The sequence below is a fragment of the Bos grunniens genome, chromosome X (genome assembly GCF_055505025.1).
Source record: "Bos grunniens cultivar Pamir isolate PY7600 chromosome X, Bosgru_T2T1.0, whole genome shotgun sequence".
In the NCBI taxonomy this organism is placed as follows: domain Eukaryota; kingdom Metazoa; phylum Chordata; class Mammalia; order Artiodactyla; family Bovidae; genus Bos; species Bos grunniens.
Genome location: NC_141194.1, coordinates 102922366 through 102946901, shown reverse-complemented (window position 1 = coordinate 102946901; position 24536 = coordinate 102922366). Strand labels below are relative to the sequence as shown.

The following is a 24536-nucleotide window of genomic DNA, read 5'->3' as shown; positions in this document are numbered from 1 at the left end:
GAAATTTCCTTACTTCTTGCCTCAGACCTGCCCCCCCCCCAAATTGGGGGAGATTTAATAAAGTTTTGGTCATTTACACTGAATCAATACTTTTTATTAGCTGGACTCTTCCCACATTTCTAGGTAAAATCACTCAAGCAGACTATAGATAAATTTTTAAGCCATAAAATTTCTGGATTCTGAAAGGTGAAATAAGATAAATGAACTTTTTTTTTTTCTTTCACATATGACTATTTTATTAGACCAACAGAACATCATGGGTGAAATGTTAGTGTTTAAGGATTTAATACATTTTAAAATAACATTGAATTCCTTTCCAATGTCTAAACTATGAACTAGTAATATCTGACTCAAGAATGATAAGGAGATCCAATATATATCCATCCTTCTCTTGAAAGTATTATTTTTGTACTTTTAGCAATAATGCCAGTGACACTTCTCAAAACTCTTTAAGCTCAATGGTAAGACATACTTCTCACTTTTTACTATTGAGCACTGTCTTAACATGAACTGGATAAAATGAGGCTTAAATCTTTAAAGACAGTGATTATTATAAAGCACTTTACTCTTTACTTGACATCTGATTCCATAAAAGGGAAAATGCAGATTGGTTCAGTATGTGGTACATGTAAGGGAACAGAAATGTAGACAAGCGTATTAATTTTCAGATGTCAATGATGAACCATATTTCATTTTTTAAAAAAAGTAAAATACATATTTTTGATCACTATTAATCCTAGAACTACCATTTCTTTCACTTTCATCATAGTTAATGCTCAGCAGTTCTGTATGTTAGAGCTATTTTATTAGACTATTTCCTAGTTACTAGCATTAAAACTGTGGGTCTTGGTAGAAGGGGGAGGGGTAATGGAAGAACATTTTTAGGGGTGGGAGTATTATTTTAACTTTAATTTGTTTTTTTGTACAAAAACAAACCAATAGATTTTTCTTAATGTTTGAATATTGAAGCATATTATACAATAGAGATGTTTAATTGCCAAATTTAAGTGGAAAAGATACATCCACATAGCTTTAAGTATTTGACCACCTAAAATACCATCCTTATATAGTTCAGTGAACATTTGAATGTTGTCAGAGAGGAAATGAGCTTCCCTGTTGGGCCAGATGGTAAAGAATCTGCCTGCAACACTGGAGACCTGGGTTCAATCCCTGGGTTGGGAAGATCCCCTGGAGGAGGGCATGACAACTCACTCTAGTATTCTTGCCTGAAAAATCCCCATGGACAGAGGAGCCTGGTGGGCTACTGTCCATGGAGTTGCAAAGAGTCGGACATGACTGAGTGACTAAGCACAGCACAGAGAGGAAAAATTTTACTCTATCTTTCTAAGTTCTTCTCACTGGTCTAAGAATTAAATTAACATGAGACAAATTAACAGGCAAAAGTCAAACAAAAATTGAATAACATGCATACATAGGAGAGACCTAGAAGACTCCTGAGAGTCCCTTGGACTGCAAGGAGGTCCAACCAGTCCATTCTAAAGGAGATCAGCCCTGGGTGTTCTTTGGAAGGAATGATGCTAAAGCTGAAACTCCAGTACTTTGGCCACCTCATGCGAAGAGTTGAATCATTGGAAAAGACTGATGCTGGGAGGGATTGGGGACAGGAGAAAAAGGGGACGACAGAGGATAAGATGGCTGGATGGCATCACCGACTGGATGGGCATGAGTTTGAGTGAACTCCGGGGGTTGGTGATGGACAGGGAGGCCTGGCGTGCTGTGATTCATGGGGTCGAAAAGAGTCGGACACGACTGAACGACTGAACTGAACTGAACTGAACTGAGGGAAACTGAGTTACTCACCAAAATGGCTGTCAGTCTCACCTTAAATACCATCTTCAGCTCTACACAGAGAAGGATCCTGGGGGTAGTGATTTGGGACTTTGAAGCTGAGGAAGGCAATTCACATGGAGATGGAAAAGCAAATCTTTGGTAAACAAATGTTCCCTGGGCCCTGCAGAGAGGGTGGGACACAGAGGCCCTGCTTAGTTTCCCCCATCTCATCATGCTTATATTTTTTGCAAATATCTCTAGTGATAGCTCTGTTCTGGGAATAAGCCTTTTATCTAAATTCTTTTAGGACTTTAAGGGGGGAGGAAAAGGAAAAACTTCCTAAGCCCTCTGTTACTTAAAAATAATCAGCCTAAATTAATCCTCATGTCAAAAATATATATCTTAGGGTGGCATTTTGCTCATCTACAATGTGGCATGATACATTTAACAAATAGCTCCATAGACAGACATAAAACTGCTTACAATTGACAGAAAATGTTAAAAACAAATGGTTAAAATGTGCATGGGAAATGTAACACTAGTAGACTTGGTTTAATAATAAAGCTAAATCTGAGATCTGAGCACAAATCTGCCTAGAAACTCCTATGGCACAGAACACTTTGCTCAAATACATTTGAGTATTTCTGCTTTTTTTAGTGTATAATGAAAACATGAAAGTGAAAGTCGCTTGGTTGTGTCTGACTCTTTGCAACCCCATGGACTGTAACCCACCAGGCTCCACTGTCCATGGAATTCTCCAGGCAAGAATACTAGAGTAAGTAGCCATTCCCTTCTCCAGCGGATCTGACCAACCCAGGGATCAAACCTTGGGTCTCCTGCATTGCAGGCAGATTCTTTACCATCTGGGCCACCAGGGAAGCCCCTATAAAATCACCAGTTGACTTTACAAGTCCATCAGGAGTATGTACTTAATTCACTTTCCCATATATTTGTCCCATCATTCAGTTACATCTTCCATCATATAGAACACATCTTGGATTTCCTTAACTTAGACTAAATTGCCAGAAAAACTCTCCTCTTTACCCTCTGCTTCTAGGGGTTGTATTTATTTCATAGACTTGTCCATCAATTATAGTTACTAGTGTTTCTTTTCTTTTCCTCTAGATCAGAGGTCAGCAAACCTTTTCTGTAAAGGGTGAAGTAGAGAAGAATAGCTTTATTGCCTTGTCAGGCAAAGGATGCCATTGCAGGCAAAAAAGGCCACAGTGGGCTAATGACCTCAAAACTGTGTGTCCCATTCCAAGGGAGCTTGTGGTGAATTTTTTAGTAATGGTTCAAGGAGCAAGGCTGCTGAAAAGGATCAGGGTGCATGCAGGGCCTGCATTCCTTCAATATACAGATCACCTGGCATCATGTGGTCTTATGAGGGGCTTCTGTGGTTCTCAAGGTTATCAAACTCTGACTTTTTCTCTGGAATGAAGAATGTTTCATCAAATAGTTAACATCTTCCATTTGGTTGGGATCTTAGTTCCAGTAGAAGAACTCAAAAATATTGTTATATATATCCCTTCAGGAGGAACCAGGACCCTGCCCCAAGGTTGCACTATTGTTTCTTAACTGCTCCTCCTTTTTCTCCTATCCTTTCCTTTCCCTGATTAGCAACTGTTTGAACATGCCCTTTGGAACTAGGGATGGTCATGGAGTCTGGATGAAGCCTATTTCCTACAAACAAGAAACAGGGGAAATAGAAAGACTTTTGTGTCCAGGAGCCCCACAAGGCCCTGTTCAGTTTCATGAAGTTTTATATATAACAAAAGAGAAACCAAATTTCCATAAAATTTTAACTGATGCTATTTACATCATCAAGTGTAATGAGTACGAAGTTTCATGTAGCAGAGAACTACTAATTAATGGACTTGTGTATCTGATCTTGGAAAATGTCTTTTCACACAGATAGGTACTGCCAAATACTGATATCAGTCCAGAAGCATATAGTTTTAACTCAACATATCTATCTTTAGAAGGCATGTGAAAAATTCTATTAGATTTTTCCTTCATATCTGCCATTTAGTCCAACTCGACTGAAGCGACTTAGCTGCAGCAGCAGAAGCCATTTAGTGTGATTATATTGAAGATTAATCATTTCTTTTTTAAAAAAAAATTATTTATTAGCCTATGTTAGGTCTTAGTTACACCACAAGGGATCTTATGTTGTGGCATATGAGTTCTCTAGTTGTGGTGCACAAGTGCAGTAGTTGTGGTGCACAGGCTTAGCTGCTCCATGGCATATGCGATCCTAGTTTCCTGACCAGGGATTGAACCTGAGTCCCCTGCATTGGAAGGTGGATTCTCAACCACTAGACCACAAGGGAAGACTCAAAGATTAAACATTTATAATTGACAGTTAGGTAAAGGCTCCTTAATTCCATATTTACTGCAACCCATTGCAAATTTGTGTGTGTGCACAGATAGAGATTTTGCTTATTTGAACTTCTAGAGGACTGGAGTGTATATAGTAACTTACCATTACTTGCGATTCAAAATTTTGATTGTCATCAACATGATTTTACTGTAGTGTAAGTCTTGCATATAAGCACTCATTAACCTTACAATTTTAAACTGATTTATTGAGACATTATCAAGTTTGCAATGAAAACTAACTGCCAGAGTGAGTCAGTATTCAATAATAGTGGCGAAGGGAACTTCCAATTCAGCAAAATTTCAGTCTTGGCTTTGAGCTCAAAAATAAAACTTTGCCACTTATAAGCCAATTTATATTCTAACTACTTATATATATGGTAGGGCAAGTCAGAATATTCAGCTTGCTGTTTAGATGAAAGTTCACAGAATGAATATGGTTCCATTATCAATAGTGAATAAAGTTCACTATTGACACTCCTAGTTCAATAACACATGATACACTCAAATATTTTGCACAAAACACCTGCTGATGTATAATATTAGTACAATAAACATAGGCTTTGAACACCTTACATTTTCCCAAGTCTTGTATATTTGTCCAGTTAAACTTTTTTTCTGTGCCACATTTATCTTATCCACCATTAATTGCAAAACACCTTAGCAGATTCCAGATCAGGTTTTGTCAAATTCTTCAAAAATATTCTTGTCCATTCTGTTCTACACAATTCATTCTTTAGTCACTTCAAACTTGTTATTGCTTCCTCAAGTAAGTATCAATAATTAAAAGTTGTTGGTAGGATCTGTTAACTCATGAAGAAGACAAGGAAAACTACCCAATATCATTTGCCTTAAAAAAAAAAAAAATCACCATTGATGTTACTCTCAATGTGGTGAAATGGTAATAATCTTAAGTTTATGTTTTCTAGACCTGTTTCTTTGGTTATCTAAGCAAGTCTGATTTAATAACTCACATCAGTAAGTGGTTCTCTCCGATTGGCTAACAAATGAGCCTTTCATAAACTGATTTTTGTCACTCATTTTTATTTATTTTTGTGATGAAATTCTAACATGATATGTTTCATTTTAAATTCCTAATTCTTCTGTTGCTTTCCTGTGAGTTGGAATGTTGTGATGAGTGCTTAGCCTGGTAATATAAATGCATATTGAATTCTTTTTTCACAGCTATAGTGTCATTGCAGAATAAACACAATTTGCATTTAAATGAAAGCATAATAATTCTTGCTCAACCAAACCTTAAAAATGTGATGTTCCAAACCCTTTATCCCATATACTAAATTCACACATATAGAAAATATAGTCAGTCAGTTAAGTCACTCAGTCGTGTTTGAATCTTTGTGACCCTGTGGACTGCAGCAGGCCAGGCTTCCCTATCCATCACCAACTTCCAGAGCCTACTCAATCTCATCTCCACCACATCAGTGATGCCCATCCAACCATCTCATCCTCTGTCTTCCCCTTCTCCTCCAGCTTCAATATTTCCTAGCATCAGGGTATTTTCAAATGAGTCAGCTCTTCACATCACGTGGCCAAAGTATTGGAGTTTCAGCTTCAGCATCAGTCCTTCCAATGAATTTTCAGGACTGATTTCCTTTAGGATGGACTGGTTGGATCTCTTTGCAGTCCAAGGGACTGTCAAGAGTCTTCTCCAATACCACAGTTCAAAATCATCAATTCTTTGATGTTCAGCTTTCTTTATAGTCCAACTCTTACATTCATACATGTTAAAACCATAGCTTTGACTAGACGGACTTTTTTTGGCAAAGTAATGCCTCTGTTTTTTAATATGTTGTTTAGATTGGTCACAGCTTTTCTTCTTAGAGCAAGTGTCTTTTCATTTCATGGCTGCAGTCACCATCTGCAGTGATTTTGGAGGCCAGGAAAATAAAGTCTCTCACTGTTTCCATTGTTTCTCCATCTATTTGCCATGAAGTGATGGGAGCAGATGCAATGATCTTAGTTTTCTGAATGTTGAGTTTTAAGCCAGGTTTTTCATTCTCCTCTTTCACTTTCATCAAGAAGCTCTTTAGTTCTTCTTTGCTTTCTGCCATAAGTGTGATGTCATCTGCATATCTGAGGTTATTGATATTTCTCCTGACAATCTTGATTCCGGCTTGTGCTTCATTCAGCCTGGCATTTCTCATGATGTACTCTGCATATAAGTTAAATAAGCAGGGTGACAATATACAGCCTTGACATACTCCTTTCCCTATTTGGAGCCAGTGTGTTGATCCATGTCCAGTTCTAACTGTTGATTCTTGACTTGCATATAGATTTCTCAGGCGGCATGGGAGGTGGTTTGGTATTCCCATCTCTTTAAGAATTTTCCACAGTTTGTTGTCATCCATATAGTCAAAGGCTTTGTCCTAGTCAATAAAGCAAAAGTAGATGTTTTTCTGGAACCATCTCACTTTTTCAATGATACAGAGGATGTTGGCAATTTCATCTCTGGTTCCTCTGCCTTTTCTAAATATATTCAACATTATTAAAACAGAGAATATGCTCTCTGTCTTGAGAAAAATAAAATGGATATAAAATGTCTTTTCAAGATCGTGATAATTATTCTGGGTTGGTATGCTAGTATCTGTGTACCAATTCATAAATTTCTTAGCATTTATATCAACTATTAAATATCTTCCTATGATAAATAGCAACTTTGTGATGTGGTGGCACTCCCAGGATAGATTTTAATTTCAGACACTGTAAATTTGCAAACACAAGTTATTGAAGCCATTGAGTTGTAAAAGCATTGGACTGAAAGTGTCTGCAGCTTAAATTTCATTCATTTAAATATTTAAAATTTGCCCTCCACAATCCTATTCATATGTTTAATGGAACTCTTAAATGTAACACTGGTATATAAGCTTTATGAGAAAAAGAGTTCTTTTTTCTCTTGTTTATTCCCTTACCTAGAACTGTACTTGTTACACTGTAAATTCTCAATAACTGCAGTATCTGGAAAGAGATATTTACTCAGGCACTCTTTTACTTACCTGTGTTTGATGCTTGTGTGCAATGTACTATGTTTTTCACATTTAACAAATAATTTATCAAATACTTCTGTTTTTTCCTTCTTTAAAGCCAATGAAGGAAGTTGTACGATCTCACACACCCATGAAAGGAACAACTACTGTGGAGATCTGGACTCATCCCCAACCACAGGTTTGAAAGGAAACACAATGTTTCCCTTTAACTGATTTTATGAATGTATATAAAAAAATTATTGTTATATTTCTCAATATATGTTCTTTGAAATTTCTTTAGGTGACTTTGCCCTCGACTTGTGTGAAAATATGACTGTAAATACCTATTTCTTCCTAGTGTGTTTCTATAATAATAGTGGAGGTAGTTTATTTGTTAGATCAGATGCAAGCATCACCCAAAAAGTATCTTCTAAATGATTGTTTCACTGATGTGTAAATCTAGTCACGAGGTAGTGGAAGAACAACAACAGAAATTGAGAACCACTGTTTTGTAGTATTACTTAAGTTTAAGGTATATATGCGTGCATGCTCAGTTGTGTTTGACTCTGTGACCCTATGGGCTGTAGCCTGCCAGTCTCCTCTGTCCATGGGATTCTCCAGGCAAGAATACTGGAGTGGGTTGTCATTTCCTCCTCTAGGGGGATCTACCAGACCCAGGGATTGAATCTGGGTCTCCTTCATCTTCTGCGTTGGCAGGTGAATTCTTTACCACTGAGCAACCTGGGAAATTTAAGGTATAGGACAATTTGATTTTATGTTAATTAGGCAAATTTTAGTATGACCTCCTTGTAACAAACCAGCTTGAATTTAAAAAGAAATTAAGCTATAAGTTATTTTTACATAATTCACTTTTAGTCATCTCCATCAGGGCGGCTCAGAATGCGACTGACAAAGCCAATCACATTTGTTTTCTTCATAGAGGCCTTAAGGGATTTTAAAAATGAAATGAGATCAATCTAAACATTTGTTTGCAATTTGTTATTCTGTAGCTGGTTTACCTAATGTTGCTAATAACAGAGAGGTCCTGCATCTGACACCTTGGGTGCCAAATTAATAACCATAAATTATCCTCTATCCAGATATTTTCAAATGTCTTTTACATGTTACTAAGGAAATAAATATTTTTAAAGGTAGATACATAAATGTATATCCAGAGTATTAGAAAAAAACCAAAAAGAAGTGAGGAGAGAATCACATTGTTTATTATTTCATGAGTGCTTCTGAAACTCATGGAAGTTATGTGTTCTATAATAATAATATCCTAAAATATTTTACAGAATTAATTTATCCTCTTTAGGAAAAGTTGCAGAATTAATGCATGCACTGTGGGAAGAAATGATTAATTAAATAAAGTTCATTGCAACCTCAGAACTGTACAAAATTACTTGAATCCAAATTCATGAAGTTCTGCCAAATTTCAAACTGACTTTCTACTCTTGCACTTCTGATTCAGTCTCAAGAAAACTGATGAGAATGTAGAATACATGGTGATATAACCCACATCTATATACTTAATTAAGAACCTATGTAGTCTTCTGAATAGCAGTTTTGAGGAAAAGCACACAATTTTAAAATCTGTACTTTACAGTCCAAAGATTTGAAATACTAGTCTGACATGAAGTGGGCTAGGGTAAATAGAAGTCAAGTGAAATTAGACATTGTTAAGTAAGACTCTTCCTCTATGAATAAGACATTGCTCTATCAGCAATATTTTTTTCAGCCAGTAACTCCTGATTGTATTCTACTAAATTGAGTGCAACATAAATAACTGTACTAATTTTTTGCTGATTACTGATTCTCCTGTTTGTTTAAATCTTGTTAGACACACAATTGTTTCTTATACAGTATGTTTTACTTGAGACTCTTGTATTAGGTAAATCTTGCAGGTATCTGACAGCTTTGAGTGTCCTTACTGCCTGAGATTTCAATTGAAATTTAAGATGTGTTACAGAGTGGTGGATTGCACTGCATACTATTATTATGAATATGATACAGATAGGGACTTTCCAACCTTGTTTTTGGTAAACACTGCACTTGCCTCTGAAAAGTTTAAAGAAAATATGTGTTTTATAAATAAGTTTTATAGTTCCTTATAGTTAGTAAGATATTCACTACTCATTTGTGGGATTTTAAAAGCAACAATCTAAAAACAGAAACTACTGAAATAGATTATAACCTGAAAATTAAATTATTTCTATTCCTCCACTGAAATCTGTAAACTCTTTGATAATGCTTCCCTCTGCCATTCAGATGACAATTAATTAAGACTCATGAAACAGATAGTGACTTGGAAGGTTTATTTCTTTTAAATGGGCACTGTAATGGTGTCCCATTAAGCAGAATTGTTCTTATCTATAAAGTTCAACTAATTAAAGTAACTTGTGAACCATGAAATAGTTCAGCTTATTCTTTGAATAATGAAAATCAAAATGTAAGTGTCCATTTCCTTATAAGAAATAGCCTTATAAGTAAATTTTTAGATTTTTATTAGAATTTTTAGAAAATTATGTATACAACTGGGGTGCATGTCTTGAAGTTCCAAGTTAGATTTTTAAAAATTAACATGATTTTTAAAAAACATTGAAAAATAAAGCAAATAACTCACAGTAGCTTTTAAGTGTGAAGGGGACAACTATGGGGTCATAAATATTCACTGCATCTGTGAAGTACTGGGGGAAATAGAGAGCTACTCAGAAATGTTCATTTCCCAGTTTTGCACATGCTGTTTACATATGTCAGTTCATGTGGAATTCTTATTTTTTGGTAATGCAGCATTTTATAATAACTTGAACTTTTTCCCTTGGATAATAAATTCTTCCAGGTCAAACACCTTTTCTGCCCCCTGATTCTTAGTAATTACAATGCTCAGCATGCAAGCAAGTCTAAAACTGAATAATATTCTCTCAAAAACTTAAAACAAAATAAAACTAGTATATGTGGGAGGAGTCTTTTTATGGTTTTCTATGACTTTCAAGGACAATGGCCTTGATTGTGAAAAAATTCTAAGGATAGTCTGATTATGAATATAGACATTAACTTGGTTGCCACTGTACTTCATTAAATACAGATGTATTGTGATCACAACTTATATTCATTAATAAATCAGTAGTATTAGGCAACTGCTATAGAATATGTGATCAAGGAATGGACCCATTCAGTTCAGTTCAGTTCAGTCACTCAGTCGCGTCTGACTGTTTGCGACCCCATGCATGCCAGGCTTCCCTGTCCAACACCAACTCTCAGACCTTGCTCAAACTCATATTCATCCAGTCAGTGATGCCATCCAACCATCTCATCCTCTGTTGTCCCCTTTTCTTCCTGCCTTCAATCTTTCCCAGCATCAGGGTCTTTTCCAATAAGTCAGTTCTTCGCATCATGTGGCTAAGGTACTGAAGTTTCAGCTTCAGCATCAGTCCTTCCAGTGAATATTCAGGACTGATTTCCTTTAGGATTGACTAGTTGGATCTCCTTGCAGTTACTTGCCATTAACTCCCCAAACCTTCACACCCATAGCTAGTGACTCAAGTCTCCCACAAATAACACAACTGACCTCTGACACAGAAAGTAAATAAAATAGTGCAAACTCTGTAAAGTGGTACAGGGGAATAATAAAAAGTGTTAGGATGGCCAAAAAGTTCATTTGAGTTATTCCATAACATCTTATGTACACATTTTTACTTTGTAAAGACAAAGAAAATCATATGTAGCAATGGAATATATTTATTTTATTTCACAAAATCTATATAAAAGTTACTACATAGCAGGTAGCCTTTTAAGCAGTTACAACATTGACTCATTTAATTCTCATTACAAACTTATAGCTATTATTAAGCCTATTATCATTAACTCTATTTTGTAGATGAGGAAGTTGAAGCACTAAGAGATGCTGGAAAGTAACAAAGACAGATTGCAGATTTCCTGCGTCTGGCTCTAAAGCTTATCTTTGTAACAATTGTTTTATAATTTCTTGTCCTTGATCTTTAGTGGTATGAGTACTTTACTTTTAATCATTAATGATTTTATTTTTAAGTGACTACTAAAGTCATCATGCTAGGTGCTCCACAGCAATTTCTTCTTTTTCTCCAGTCCCTACAGCAGCTTTGTTGATGTATAGCTATAATATCTGCTTTTCTTAGTGAGAAAACTGGGGCTCAGAGAGGTTGAATAATGTGTGTAAGGCTTGAGTGTTAGAGGGATTAAAACTCTAATGTTCTGATTCTAAAGTTCATGATTTTCCCCCAACCATACACTGCCTCCCATTCTTACATTCATAGAGAATGTCTCTTCAGTGAAACATGCACCCCATATGTGACCTGACATGTGACACAACCCACATGTGACTGATTCCCATGGCATATGAGTGAATCTCAGCAGCATAGCAGATTTGTGCCATGTCCACAGATAAAAGGCTTGTAAACACCCACAGCAGATGAATACACACTGCAACAGATGGGAACCATTCTTCTGGAACTCTTAGACTACAAAATATTGACAACCAGTTTTGAAAAATTGATAACTATGATGTTAATATCCACTGGATATTAAGCTTTAAAGTAGAACATGAATATGGACCAAAAATATATAATAGTAATTTTTATGAATTAAAAAGTCTCAATTTTCAATATATAAGAAAGAAATCAAGGATGAATATACTTTTTATCATATTAATCATTTCTTTACACAGAATCTGGATTACAACTTAGCTTGCACATGAGTCCTCTAGCAATGTCTACCTCCCAAGCAAAATAAATTGTATTTATAATCACAGATTAAACTTTTTGATGATACTGAGATCACAGTGTTAAAAGCTCATCACTTGGTGTACTCTATCATGTGAGGTCATAAATAAAGTATGTTGGGAATTAAATGTTGACTATACGAGAAAGGAATACACATCAAATTAGGTGGTGTAGAGTTTGGGACACCATTCAGGGTGAAGGTATGATCCTTAAAAGTGAACTGTCAGCAGGCAAGGTATAATGCCCAAGGGAGAATATGATAAACTTGGACTAATGTTCAGAAGCCAGATATCCTGAACTAGTGGGAAGGATTCTGTAGAAAAGATATTTAAGCAGTGCTGGTAATTCATGGTTAGGCAACTGTATTATTGGGTTCTCTTTATTGTAAGACTCCAGCCAATGGCTCTTCCATTACTATATGTGAAGCTTGGGATCGGTGATAAAGCATCTAAATTTGTTTTCACATCTGCAATATGAGGATGTTTATATCATTCTTATAGAATTGCTATGAGTGTTAACACAGTAGATTCTAAAGCAGGCACACAATAGATGTTCAATAGCCAGATATTCAATTCCTTTTCATTTTTCTCCTATCCCATTTACAAATTGGAAAGTAAAGCAAGAAGTTAGGGATAATTCCAGGTATATGAGTTGACTGAGTGAAACTGGCAATAGCAAGCATGGACACTTAGGTTCACATGGCCTGCCCTAGTATGTAACACTCTGCCCTTAGGTAGTAAGATGATTGAGCATCTTAAAATACTCCCACATATGAAACAGATAATTTCAGGGCCAGTGTAGAGTTGGTTTTCACCTCGTACAGTTCAGTGGGCTAACAACCTTCAGAAGTATTTATAACAGAAAACTAGATAATTGCCAGAGACATCATACGTTCACGCCTCTTTATTTTCATAGCAGATATACTGAAGGAAAAATTCCAGTTTATTCAAGTTTATATATTATTTTTTCAGATCAGCAAGAGATTATATGCTTAAGAGATTTCCTTTTATCTAATCTAAAACTATCATAAGCAAATTAAAGAAATCCTATTAGAAGAAGCACTGCTGAGTTTGCACAGGTTCATAGTAACAAGTGCATATGGTCCCTAAGTTACTTTGATCCACCTGCTGATATAATCTATAGCTAAGTTAAAAATTAGTAAAAATAAAGTATACACATGTATGTATGAATCAGTCTCTTCGCTGTTCATCTGAAATGATCACAACATTGTCAATTGGTTACACACATATATAAAATAAAAAATTAAGAAAAAAAACTTTTCAAAATCTCATCTCTAGGTCTATTTTATTACCTAATCATTAGACCAATTGTTGATTTCTACCCTAAATGTGGAAAAAATACTGGGAAGAGTTTATGCCACACTTATGCTATATATACATATATATATATAGCATATATATACATATATATACTATATATATGTATATAGCATAAGTATACACACACACACACTTCCTTGATGGCTCAGATGGTAAAGAATCTGCCTGCAATGCTGGAGACTCAGGTTCGATCCCTGGATATACATGTGAGCTTCCCAGGTGGTGCTAGTAGTAAATAACTCATCTGCTGATGCAGGAGATGTGAGAGATGCAGGTTCGATCCCTGGATGGGGAAGATCCCCTGGAGAAGGGCATGGGAACCCATTCCAGTATTCTTGCCTTGCGAATTCAATAGACAGAGGAACCTGGCAGGCTATAGTCCTTAGGCTCACAAAGAGTTGGACATGACTGAAGTGACTAATGCACATGCTTACACACACACACACACACATATAGAACATATAATGTTTATAATCTATAAAACGTATAGAACATCACATTCCTTAATGTGATGTGAAAGTACTTCACCTCATGAATTTGACAGATAATCTAAATAGTAAATCTGTCATTCCAGGCCTTATTTGTTTAGAATATATTCTGTTTCACATGCAACAATGTCAAATCGCTCCATTTTATGTTAGTGCCCAAATGTCAGAGAAGCAATGCTAGAACAATTTAGCAGTTTACATGCCTCTGACAGTAAAGATTTTTCTTTTTTCTTTTGTTTTCTGTTTTCTTTGACTTTGCAGTAGCTAGTCCTTCTCCCCTGCTGCTATTTCCAGCTGCTAATTCCTATTAGCAAATATTGTAGACCATCTTGATCCCTCTGAAGTTGTCAGCCCTTCTCTGTAATACAGAGCTGTTTTTTTGTTAACTAAAGTTATTGAAAAATGAGTATGGTAACAGAAGACTTATATTGAAACTCTCACCAGGTTTCTACAAAAGATCTTTGGTCAGATTTGAGTTACCTTAGAATTTATCAAAGTGAGTTTCAAAATATATTTCATCTATATGTTCTTTACAATAAAGCTGCAAAAGCACACCTGGAATGCTGCTGTAAAACTCCCATTCCTCTCCCCTCTACTAGATTTCTCCTGTCTATTCTCAAAGAACTACCGTGTTCAGATCAGATCAGTCGCTCAGTCGTGTCCGACTCTTTGCGACCCCATGAATTGCAGCACACCAGGCCTCCCTGTCCATCACCAACTCCCGGAGTTCACTCAGACTCACGTCCATCGAGTCAGTGATGCCATCCAGCCATCTCATCCTCTGTCGTCCCCTTCTCCTCTTGCCCCCAATCCCTCCCAGCATCAGAGTCTTTTCCAATGAGTCAACTCTTCACATGAGGTGGCCAAAGTACTGGAGTTTCAGCTTTCGCATCATTCCTTCCAAAGAAATCCCAGGGCTGATCTCCTTCAGAATAGACTGGTTGGATCTCCTTGCAGTCCAAGGGACTCTCAAGAGTCTTCTCCAACACCACAGTTCAAAAGCATCAATTCTTTGGCTCACAGCCTTCTTCACAGTCCAACTCTCACATCCATACAAAACCACAGGAAAAACCATAGCCTTGACTAGACGAACCTTTGTTGGCAAAGTAATGTCTCTGCTTTTGAATATGCTATCTAGATTGATCATAACTTTCCTTCCAAGGAGTAAACATCTTTTAATTTCATGGCTGAAGTCACCATCTTCAGTGATTTTGGAGCCCGGAAAAATAAAGTCTGACACTGTTTCCACTGTTTCCCCATCTATTTCCCATGAAGTGATGGGACTGGATGCCATGATCTTCGTTTTCTGAATGTTGAGCTTTAAGCCAACTTTTTCACTCTCCTCTTTCACTTTCATCAAGAGGCTTTTTAGTTCCTCTTCACTTTCTGCCATAAGGGTGGTGTCATCTGCATATCTGAGGTTATTGGTATTTCTCCCAGCAATCTTGATTCCAGCTTGTGCTTCTTCCAGTCCAACGTTTCTCATGATGTACTCTGCATATAAGTTATTGACATTTTTTTTTCTTTTTTTCTTTTTTTTTTTTCCTCTAATTATAAGTTAAATAAACAGGGTGACAATATACAGCCTTGATGGACTCCTTTTCTTACTTGGAACCTGTTTGTTGTTCCATTTCATCCTAAATTCCAATACTGATTGGAAGGTCCTTATGGAGGGTCTTACTTTAAAAATCTTCAACTGCGTCCCATTACTTACTGAAAGAAGTTTGGTTACAGTCCCATGTTTCCATGTTCTTTTAAATTAATTAATTTATTTTAATTGGAGGCTAATTACTTTACAATATTATGGTGGTTTTTGCCATACATTGACATGAATTTGCCATATATTGCCATACATTGACATGAGTGTACATGTGTTCCCTGATCCCAAACCCCCCTCCCACCTCCCTCCCCAAACACATGAATCAGGTCTAATAAGGCAGATGAAACTGGAGCCTATTATACAGAGTGAAGTAAGTCAGAAAGAAAAACACCAATACAGTATATTAATTCATATATATGGACTTTAGAAAGATGGTTATGAAGACCCTATATACAAGACAGCAAAAGAGACACAGATGTAAAGAACAGACTTTTGGACTCTGTGGGAGAAGGCGAGGGTGGGATGATTTTAGAGAATAGCATTGAAACCATATTTCCGTATTTTGACCCACACTTTCTTTCTGGTCTTTCTGCACTTTTCTTTCTGGCTCATTGCTCAATGCCTACCATATGTTCTAATGAAAATAGACTCTTTACTCTTCCTTCAGTTTCTTATTCCCCCCTACCTATTTGTTTGTATCTATTTCTCCACTTCCAAATAATGTTTCTCCCTTATCTCCTCCTGTGCTGAACCACTGGCATAGTACTCATCTTTTAAGGTACCATGTGAAATGCTTTTCAGTCCACCAAGTTGACTGAGTCCACTCCATTCTCTGAGCTCCCATAGCACTGTGTATGTAACTCTCAGGGTTTTTATGACACACAGGCTTATATTTCAAATATTTGTGCCCACATCTTATTCTCCGTCTATAATGTTAGCTCTTTGAGAACAAGGATGGATTTCAACTCATGACTCCATATCTAGTAGTGTATCTTGAATTCTGTAAGAGTTCTCCAATGAGAGACAAAATATTCTCCCCCACTTAAGGACTGGTATTCACCTACACTTTTCTTGAAGAGGCTTCCCAGGTGGTGCTAGTGGTAAAGAACCACCTGCCAATACAGGAGATGAGGTCATACATCATATTGAATTAGAGTTTGCACGTTGGAGTCAGAAAAGTCTGGGTTTGAATATCAGAATTGCCACAGACTAGTTATGTAATCTTTGCCAAACTGTTTAATAGCTCTAAGTTTTATTTTCATTGTTTATCATGACAATACTAATACATTTCTTTTATCAGAAATTGGTGTAGATTATATGCATAACCTATGTAAATTACTTAGTACAATGTCTGGCACATTGTAAATATTCAATAAAAGTTAATTTTATATGTGAACGTGTGTGTGACTTTGTGTGTGTGTACACAGTTTGACTGTTTGAACTCCAGGCCAGAGATCAGTGTTTTCTAATTTAATGCAACATTGTTTATTTCTTAATTCATTTATTTTCAAGAAGTCCATGCTACTCTGTCTTTCAACCTATTTCATTTCACAACGTGGTTTCCATTTTTTTTTTTAAAGTCTCCAAAGAGGAAGATTCAGTTCAGTTCAGTTCAGTCACTCAGTCATGTCCGAGTCTTTGCAACCCCATGAATCACAGCATGCCAGGCCTCCCTGTCCATCACCAACTCCCAGAGTTCACTCAAACTCAGGTCCATCGAGTTGATGATGCCATCTGGCCATCTCATCCTCTGTCGTCCCCTTTTCCTCCTGCCCCCAATCCCTCCCAGCATCAGAGTCTTTTCCAATGAGTCAACTCTTTGCATGAGGTGGCCAAAGTACTGGAATTTCAGCTTTAGCATCATTCCTTCCAAAGAAATCCCAGGGCTGACCTCCTTTAGAATGGACTGGTTGGATCTCCTTGCAGTCCAAGGGATTCTAAAGAGTCTTCCCCAACACCACAGTTCAAAAGCATCAATTCTTTGGCGCTCAGCTTTCTTCACAGTCCAACTCTTACATGTTTACTTAGCCTCTAAAATAACTAATTCATTAAACTCTGCCTTTCTTTGGCAAGAGATCAAATGGTAGGACATAATGGAACAAGAGACCCAAGAAGCAAAACTGTCTTTCACTTTCTTTTCATCATCACTGCTGCTTTTGAGAATTCCATCAGTGTTCCTCGTAGTGAGGCTAAATCTGAAACACAATCAAATGAACTCTGATACTTGGAGGCTTCAATAATTGACATCCTAATTAAAGCTACATTTGAAAAATCAACTACAAGTAATTTGCTCAGTGCTATTGAGTGATCTCTTGACATACTCCATAAAATCATTTTGGGGATGAATTCTTTCTAAAGTATCTGTTTATATGTAAGCTACTCTTGTACTCTGTGGATTTACAGGAATGGGAACCTGCTTGCTGGGCATAAATACTGAAGGTACACAAATAGTGGATTTAGTGATCTGCCTTGCCTCTTTAATGCACATGTATTTGGACCATGAAAGATAACTGTGGGACTCTTGGACCATTGTTTTTCAGTTTTATTGAGATATATGTAACTGACATGTGGTCTCTCCAGGTGGCACTAGCCGTAAAGAATCTGCCTGCAGTAGATGCAGAAGACGTGGGTTCTATCCATGGGTCGGGAAGATCCCCTGAAGGAGGACATGGCAACCCACTCCAGTATTCTTGCCTGGAGAATCCCATGGAAAAAGGAGCCTGGCGGGCTACAGTCCATGGGGTCGCAAAGAGTTGGGCAGGACTGAGAGACTGAACTCAACTGACATGTAACTGTGTGTAAATTTAAGGTGTGCTTCGTGCATAGAGAAAATGAGCTGTTGTAAGGGAGTGTCTCAAGTGTCCTGATGCAAGGAATAAGAATGGCAACACCTCTGCATCCCAGCCCCCAGCCTCTCTTCCCCATTGACCAAAGGAAACCTGAAGAAGTATCTAATCAAAGTATGTTGAGAGTTCAAGCAAGATGAATAATCAGTCACACATCTGTGCTGACTCTTTTGAGGCAGTGGTGCTTATTAAGGCTTCTGATACTTGAAGGCAACACTGAGGTCACTTAACCAGCATAGCATGTCTCCTCCCTGATGCCCTAAAGAGATGGTAGTAAAGAATGTTTATAGAGAAAGGACGATACAAAAATATTGCAGACTTTTTGGATCCTTGAAGGCATTTAATGCATGCACTTCAACAAGAAATTAATTAAATGAACAACTCCAGCAACTCCTTAAAAGTGGAACTTAATCATGGAAACCATGCCTTAGGTATCATTTTCCTTTGCTCTGTCTAAAATGTTTGTCTTGGCTAATCAGGTGTGCTTTGGGAATTCTGTGGGTGTTCTCCACCAATTCAATTGCCTTTCCTCTTCTCCCTTGCATCACCTCTGAGTGTTAGGCATTGTTGTTAATATGTAGCATGGAAACATATTGAGCTTCTGTTGATATTTTTTTCTATTACAACTCTTAAAAGCTTTGTTGTTAGTTTGAAAAGGAGTTTTACAACATATCAAATGCAAACTTTTCTTTTAATATTCTAATAAAAACACCTTTGAGAGTTACCTCTTCTGAGATAATATAATTTACACTTGTACAAAATTCATTTTGCTCTAAATTAAGGTAAATAAATAATTTGTGCAATATGTCCCACTCTCTCTGTGTGGTCTAACATTTTCCAAAGTAAGCTGTTTGTACTATTTCTTTCTTACTTTATTGTCATTTAAAACAATAATAAATCAAAAACAGCATTTATTGAGTGTTTAGTTTGTGAGAACACCTGAGGCAAATACTGGTAATATAATCATGAGAAAGAAAAAAAAAAATTCCAAGCCTTGTCTTCCAGTAGTTTACAGCTTAGCAAGAAAAAGGTGTGCTAACCATTAATTATAAAATAACAATAAATAGGTGCTAAATATTTGAATAAGCAGGGTGACAATATACAGCCTTGATGTACTCCTTTTCCTATTTGGAACCAGTCTGTTGTTCCATGACCAGTTCTAACTGTTGCTTCCTGACCTGCATATAGGTTTCTCAAGAGGCAGGTCAGGTGGTTTGGTATTCCCATCTCTTTCAAAGTTTCCACAGTTTATTGTGATCCACACAGTCAAAGGCTTTGGCATAGTCAATAAAGCAGAAATAGATGTTTTTCTGGAACTCTCTTGCTTTTTCAATGATCCAGTGGATGTTGGCAATTTGATGTCTGGTTCCTCTGCCTTGTCTAAAACCAGCTTGGACATCTGGAAGTTCATGGTTCATGTATTGCTGAAGCCTGGCTTGCTGAATTTTGATCATTACTTTATTGCATGTGAGATGAGTACAATTGTGTGGTAGTTTGAGCATTCTTTGCCATTGCCTTTCTTTGGGATTGGAATAAAAACTGACCTTTTCCAGTCCTGTGGCCACTGCTGAGTTTTCCAAATTTGCTGGCATATTGAGTGTAGCACTTTCACAGCATCATCTTTCAGGATTTGAAATAGCTCAACTGGAATTCCATCACCTCCACTAGCTTTGTTTGTAGTGATGCTTTCTAAGGCCCACTTGACTTCACATTGCAGAATATCTGGCTCTAGGTGAGTGATCACATCATCATGATTATTTGGGACATGAAGCTCTTTTTTGTACACTTCTTCTGTGTATTCTTGCCACCTCTTCTTAATATCTTCTGCTTCTGTTAAGTCCCTACCATTTCTGTCCTTTATTGAGCCCACCTTTGCATGAAATATTCCCTTGGTATCTCTAATTTTGTTGCAGACAACTCTAGTCTTCCCTTTTCTATTGTTTTCCTCTATTTCTTTGCATTGATCACTGAGGAAGGCTTTCTTATCTCTCCTTGCTATTCTTTGGAACTCTGCATTTAAATCTGTATATCTTTCCTTTTCCCCTTTGCTTTTCCCTTCCCTTCTTTTCACAGCTATGTGTCAGGCCTCCTCAGACAGTCATTTTGCTTTTTTGCATTTATTTTCCATGGGGATGGTCTTGATCCCTGTCTCCTGTACAATGTCACGAACCTCCATCCATAGTTCATCAGGCACTCTGTCTATCAGATCTAGTCCCTTAAATCTATTTCTCACTTCCAGTGTATAATCATAAAGGATTTGATTTAGGTAATACCTGAATGGTCTAGTGATTTTCCCCACTTTCTTCAATTTAAGTCTGAATGTAACAATAAGGAGTTCATGATCTGAGTCATAGTCAGCTCCCGGTCTTGTTTTTTCTGACTGTATAGAGCTTCTCCATATTTGGCTGCAAAGAATATAATCAATCTGATTTCGATGCTGACCATCTGGTGATGTCCATGTGTAGAGTCTTCTCTTGTGTTGTTGGAAAAGGGTGTTTGCTATGACCAGTGCGTTTTCTTGGCAAAACTCTATTAGCCTTTGCCCTGCTTCATTCCACACTCCAAGGCCAAATTTGCCTGTTACTCCTGGTGTTTCTTGAATTCCTACTTTTGCATTCCAGTCCCGTATAATGAAAAGGACATCTTTTTTTGGGGGGTGTTAGTTCTAAAAGGTCTTGTAGGTCTTCATAGAACCGTTGAACTTCAGCTTCTTCAGCATTACCGGTTGGGGCATAGGCTTGGATTCCTGTAATATTGAATGGTTTGCCTTGAAGATGAACAGAGATCATTCTGTCATTTTTGAGATTGCATCCAAGTACTGCATTTTGAACTCTCTTGTTGACCATGATGCTACTCCATTTTTTTAAGGGATTTCTGCCCACAGAAGTAGATATAATGGTCATCTGAGTTAAATTCACCCATTCCAGTCTATTTTAGACATTCACTCTTGCCATCTCCTGTTTGACCACTTCCAATTTGCCTTGATTCCTGGACCTGACATTCCAGGTTCCTATACAATATTGCTCTTTACAGCATCAGACGTTGCTTCCACATCAGAAGCATCCAACACTTTGGAAGCTTCCCCATCGAACCAGTCACATCCACAACTGGGTATTGTTTTTGCTTTGGCTCCATCCCTTCATTCTTTCTGGAGTTATTTCTCCACTGATCTCCAGTAGCATTTTGGGCACCTACTGACCCGAGGAGTTCCCCTTTCAGTATCCTATCATTTTGCCTTTTCATACTGTTTATGGGGTTCTCAAGGCAAGAAAACTGAAGTGGTTTGCCATTCCCTTCTCCAGTGGACCACATTCTGTCAGACTTCTCCACCATGACCCTCCCATATTGAGTGGCCCCACACAGCATGGATTATTTTCATTGAGTTAGATAAGGCTGTGGTCCATGTGATCAGACTGGCTAGTTTTCTGTGATTATGGTTTCAGTGTGTCTGCCCTCTGATGCCCTCTTGCAACACCTACCATCTTACTTGGATTTCTCCAACCTTGGACGAGGGGTATCTCCTCATGGCCACCCCTCCTCACCTGAAACGTGGAGTAGCTCCTCTCTGCCCTCCTTTGCCCATGCAGCCGCCACTCCTTGGATGTGGGGTTGCTCCTCTCGGCTGCCTCCCCTGACCTCGGGTGTGGGGTAGCTCCTCCAGGCCGCCGCCCTGACCTTGGGCATGTGGTAGTTACCTGATTTATTACCTTACCCAGTTGTTCCTTCTGCTGTGAACTCTCATCTCCCCTTACCTGAGGCAAATTTGTGGACATCTGTTTTATTATGGAAGGGGTCCTCCCATACACAATTTCGTACAGAGAATAGCCATGGGGCCATGGGGTCATCCTGAGTCTGAGAAGAGTCATCGGGAACAAGTCCACCCAGGAGCACAGTCTCTATTATCCACTTGGAGTGTGTCTCTTTAAGTATCCGGTTGGTTAGTTCCACCATCCCAGAACTCTGGGAATTTTATGCTGTATGTAATTTCCATTTCATGTTTAAAGTTTTGCTTACTTGTCATACTAAATCAACTATGAAAGCTGGGCCACTGTCCGATCCAATCCTGGCAGGAAATCCAATTCTGGGAAATATCTCCCTAAGCAGGCACCAGCCTACTTCTGATGCTCTTTCAGTCTGGGTAGGAAAAGCTCCTACCCATCCAGAGAATGTACATACAATGACCAGCAGATAATGGTAGTGTCAGTGAGGCTTCATTTCAGTGAAGTCCACTTCCAGGTGTTCAAAGGCCAACGTGTCTTTTAGCTGAATCCCCGGAGGTTTCTGTCTGTGCTGAGAGGCAGCCTTGACTGGTGAGCAGGCAGTGCAGTTCTGAGATTCTGTCCTGCATAGGGAAGGTGGGAGGGGGAGGGACCAAGAAATATTTTGAATTATCTCTTCCAGTTTATCATGGCCTAAGTGGGTCGCTTGGTGTGTTTGGCTTACCAGAGTGGATGCCAGATCCTCTGGTACCAATAACTTGCGACTTGGCAATTCCCACTGTCACTTTTCAGTCTGGATGCCCCCTTACACTTTGGCTAGTTGGTTTTGGGCTTCAGTGTATTTTGGAGAGTCCAGCTTTAGCTCAGGCAGCTCCGCCAATATGAGAGCTTTAATAGAGGATTCACTTGTCACCCCCAAGCGCTTGGTTGCTTGTGTAGAAGTCTTATCTGCCAGTTTGTTTCCCTGAGCTTGGGGGGTATCCACTTTTTGATGTCCTTATCAGTTTATGACCACAACCCTTTCTGGTTCTCAGGCAGCATCTAATAGGGTCTTAAATTCTTCCTTATTTTTAGTATCTTTTTCACTAGCTGTCAAAAGGCCTCTCTCCTTATACAGAGCCCTGTGTACATGTAGTGTGGCAAAAGCATACCTGAAGTCTGTGTAAATGTTTGTCTTCTTACCTTTTGACAGCTGTAGGGCCTGGATTAGAGCATATAGTTTGGCCCATTGAGCAGACCAGTGTGATGGCAGAGAGCTAGCCTCAACGATGGTTTCTTCCATGACTACTGCATATCCTGACAGTCGTTGTCCTTGTTTCACCAGGCTGGTGCCATTGGTGTACAGGACCAAATCTGGGTCGGGGATTGGCTGGTCTCTCAAGTCAAGTCTGCTGGCATATTTCCTTGCAATCATGTGAGGACCCACATTCTCCCACAGGAAGGAGAGTGGCTGGACTCAGGGCCTGACAAGGCTCAATAGTAACATGGGGGTTCTCACATAACAGTCCCTGATATTGAGTAATCTGGGATGATGACAGCCATTTGTGGGGATCCCCTTGCAGGAGAGAGTTGACCTCATGAAGGACTTTTACGATCAAACCTTTGCCCAAAGTCAGCTTGGTTGCCTCCTAGACCAGTAAGGCAACTGCAGCAACTGACCGTAAGTATCTCTAGCCACCCAGTGGCAACATTGTCCAGCCGTTTTGGGAGAAAAGCCACGGGTCTGTCCCATGTCCCCATAGTCTGGGACAACATTCCCATAGCCACCTTGTCCTTTTCACTCATGTAAAGAGTAAACAGCTTAACAAGGTCTGGCAGGCCCAAGGCAGATGCTGACGTAATTGTATTGGGTTTGAGTTCTATTACCAGTGGGACTTGTTTTGCAAGCCTGGGGGGGAGGGTGTCTTCCACCCAGACCTCAGGGAATTGTTGAGTTAACTCTCTCTCTCTCGAATGTTTAGCCCTTCCAGGAGATCGTGCAACCTCCATTCAACTTGAGGGGTTACTGAGAGGAAGAGTAAATGGGTGGTTGAGCTCACTCAGAGTGGGCCTTTCATGGGGGGGAAAGGTCACTTGTGCTCCCAATTTAGATGGCGAGTCTCTTCCCAACAAAGGTATTGGGCGTTCAGGGATGTATAAAAATTCACGAATCACTTGGTGTCCCCCCATCTGACATTTTCAGGGTAGGATTGAGACAAAAGGCTGCACTTATCACCATCTGAGACACAGCAGCCTCTGGATCTATTGTCGTATAAAGTCTACAGTCCTTGCACAGTCTTTCATAGAACTCAGAGGGCAATTTGCTTTCCATTTGAATCACTTCAGAGGATTTTGCCATACTCATAGGTTTCCGTGCCCCCCTCTTGAGACCTTGTAAAGTAGCTATTCAATATCTCTCCAGGTTGCCCCTCCCTTCCTCTGTATTACAGTCCCAATTGGGCCTCTCATCCAGGGAGGCTAGTTCTGCCCACCGCTGTAGGTTTGCAGTACCCTCAGGTGCCATTTCTCTTAACCATTTTCTGGCCTCAGTTAGGATCCTGTGTCTTTACTCAGTGCTGAAAAGGGAGACCAGTAGTTGAATTATGTCATCCCATGTAAGGCGGTGGGTTTGAAAAATAGTCTCCATTAG

The 24536-nt window shown here is 38.5% G+C and overlaps 1 protein-coding gene across 1 annotated transcript in view; it reads left to right on the top strand.

Moving 5' to 3' along the window:
- The window catches only part of PCDH11X (protocadherin 11 X-linked), a 431541-nt gene extending 421539 nt beyond the window's left edge, over positions 1–10002 (top strand). Inside the window, exon 4 of the mRNA XM_086386944.1 lies at positions 7273–10002. Coding sequence (XP_086243070.1) covers positions 7273–7359 — 87 coding nt within the window. The 3' untranslated portion in view covers positions 7360–10002. The remainder of the gene's footprint in view (positions 1–7272) is intronic.
- Positions 10003–24536: the final 14534 nt, after the last annotated feature.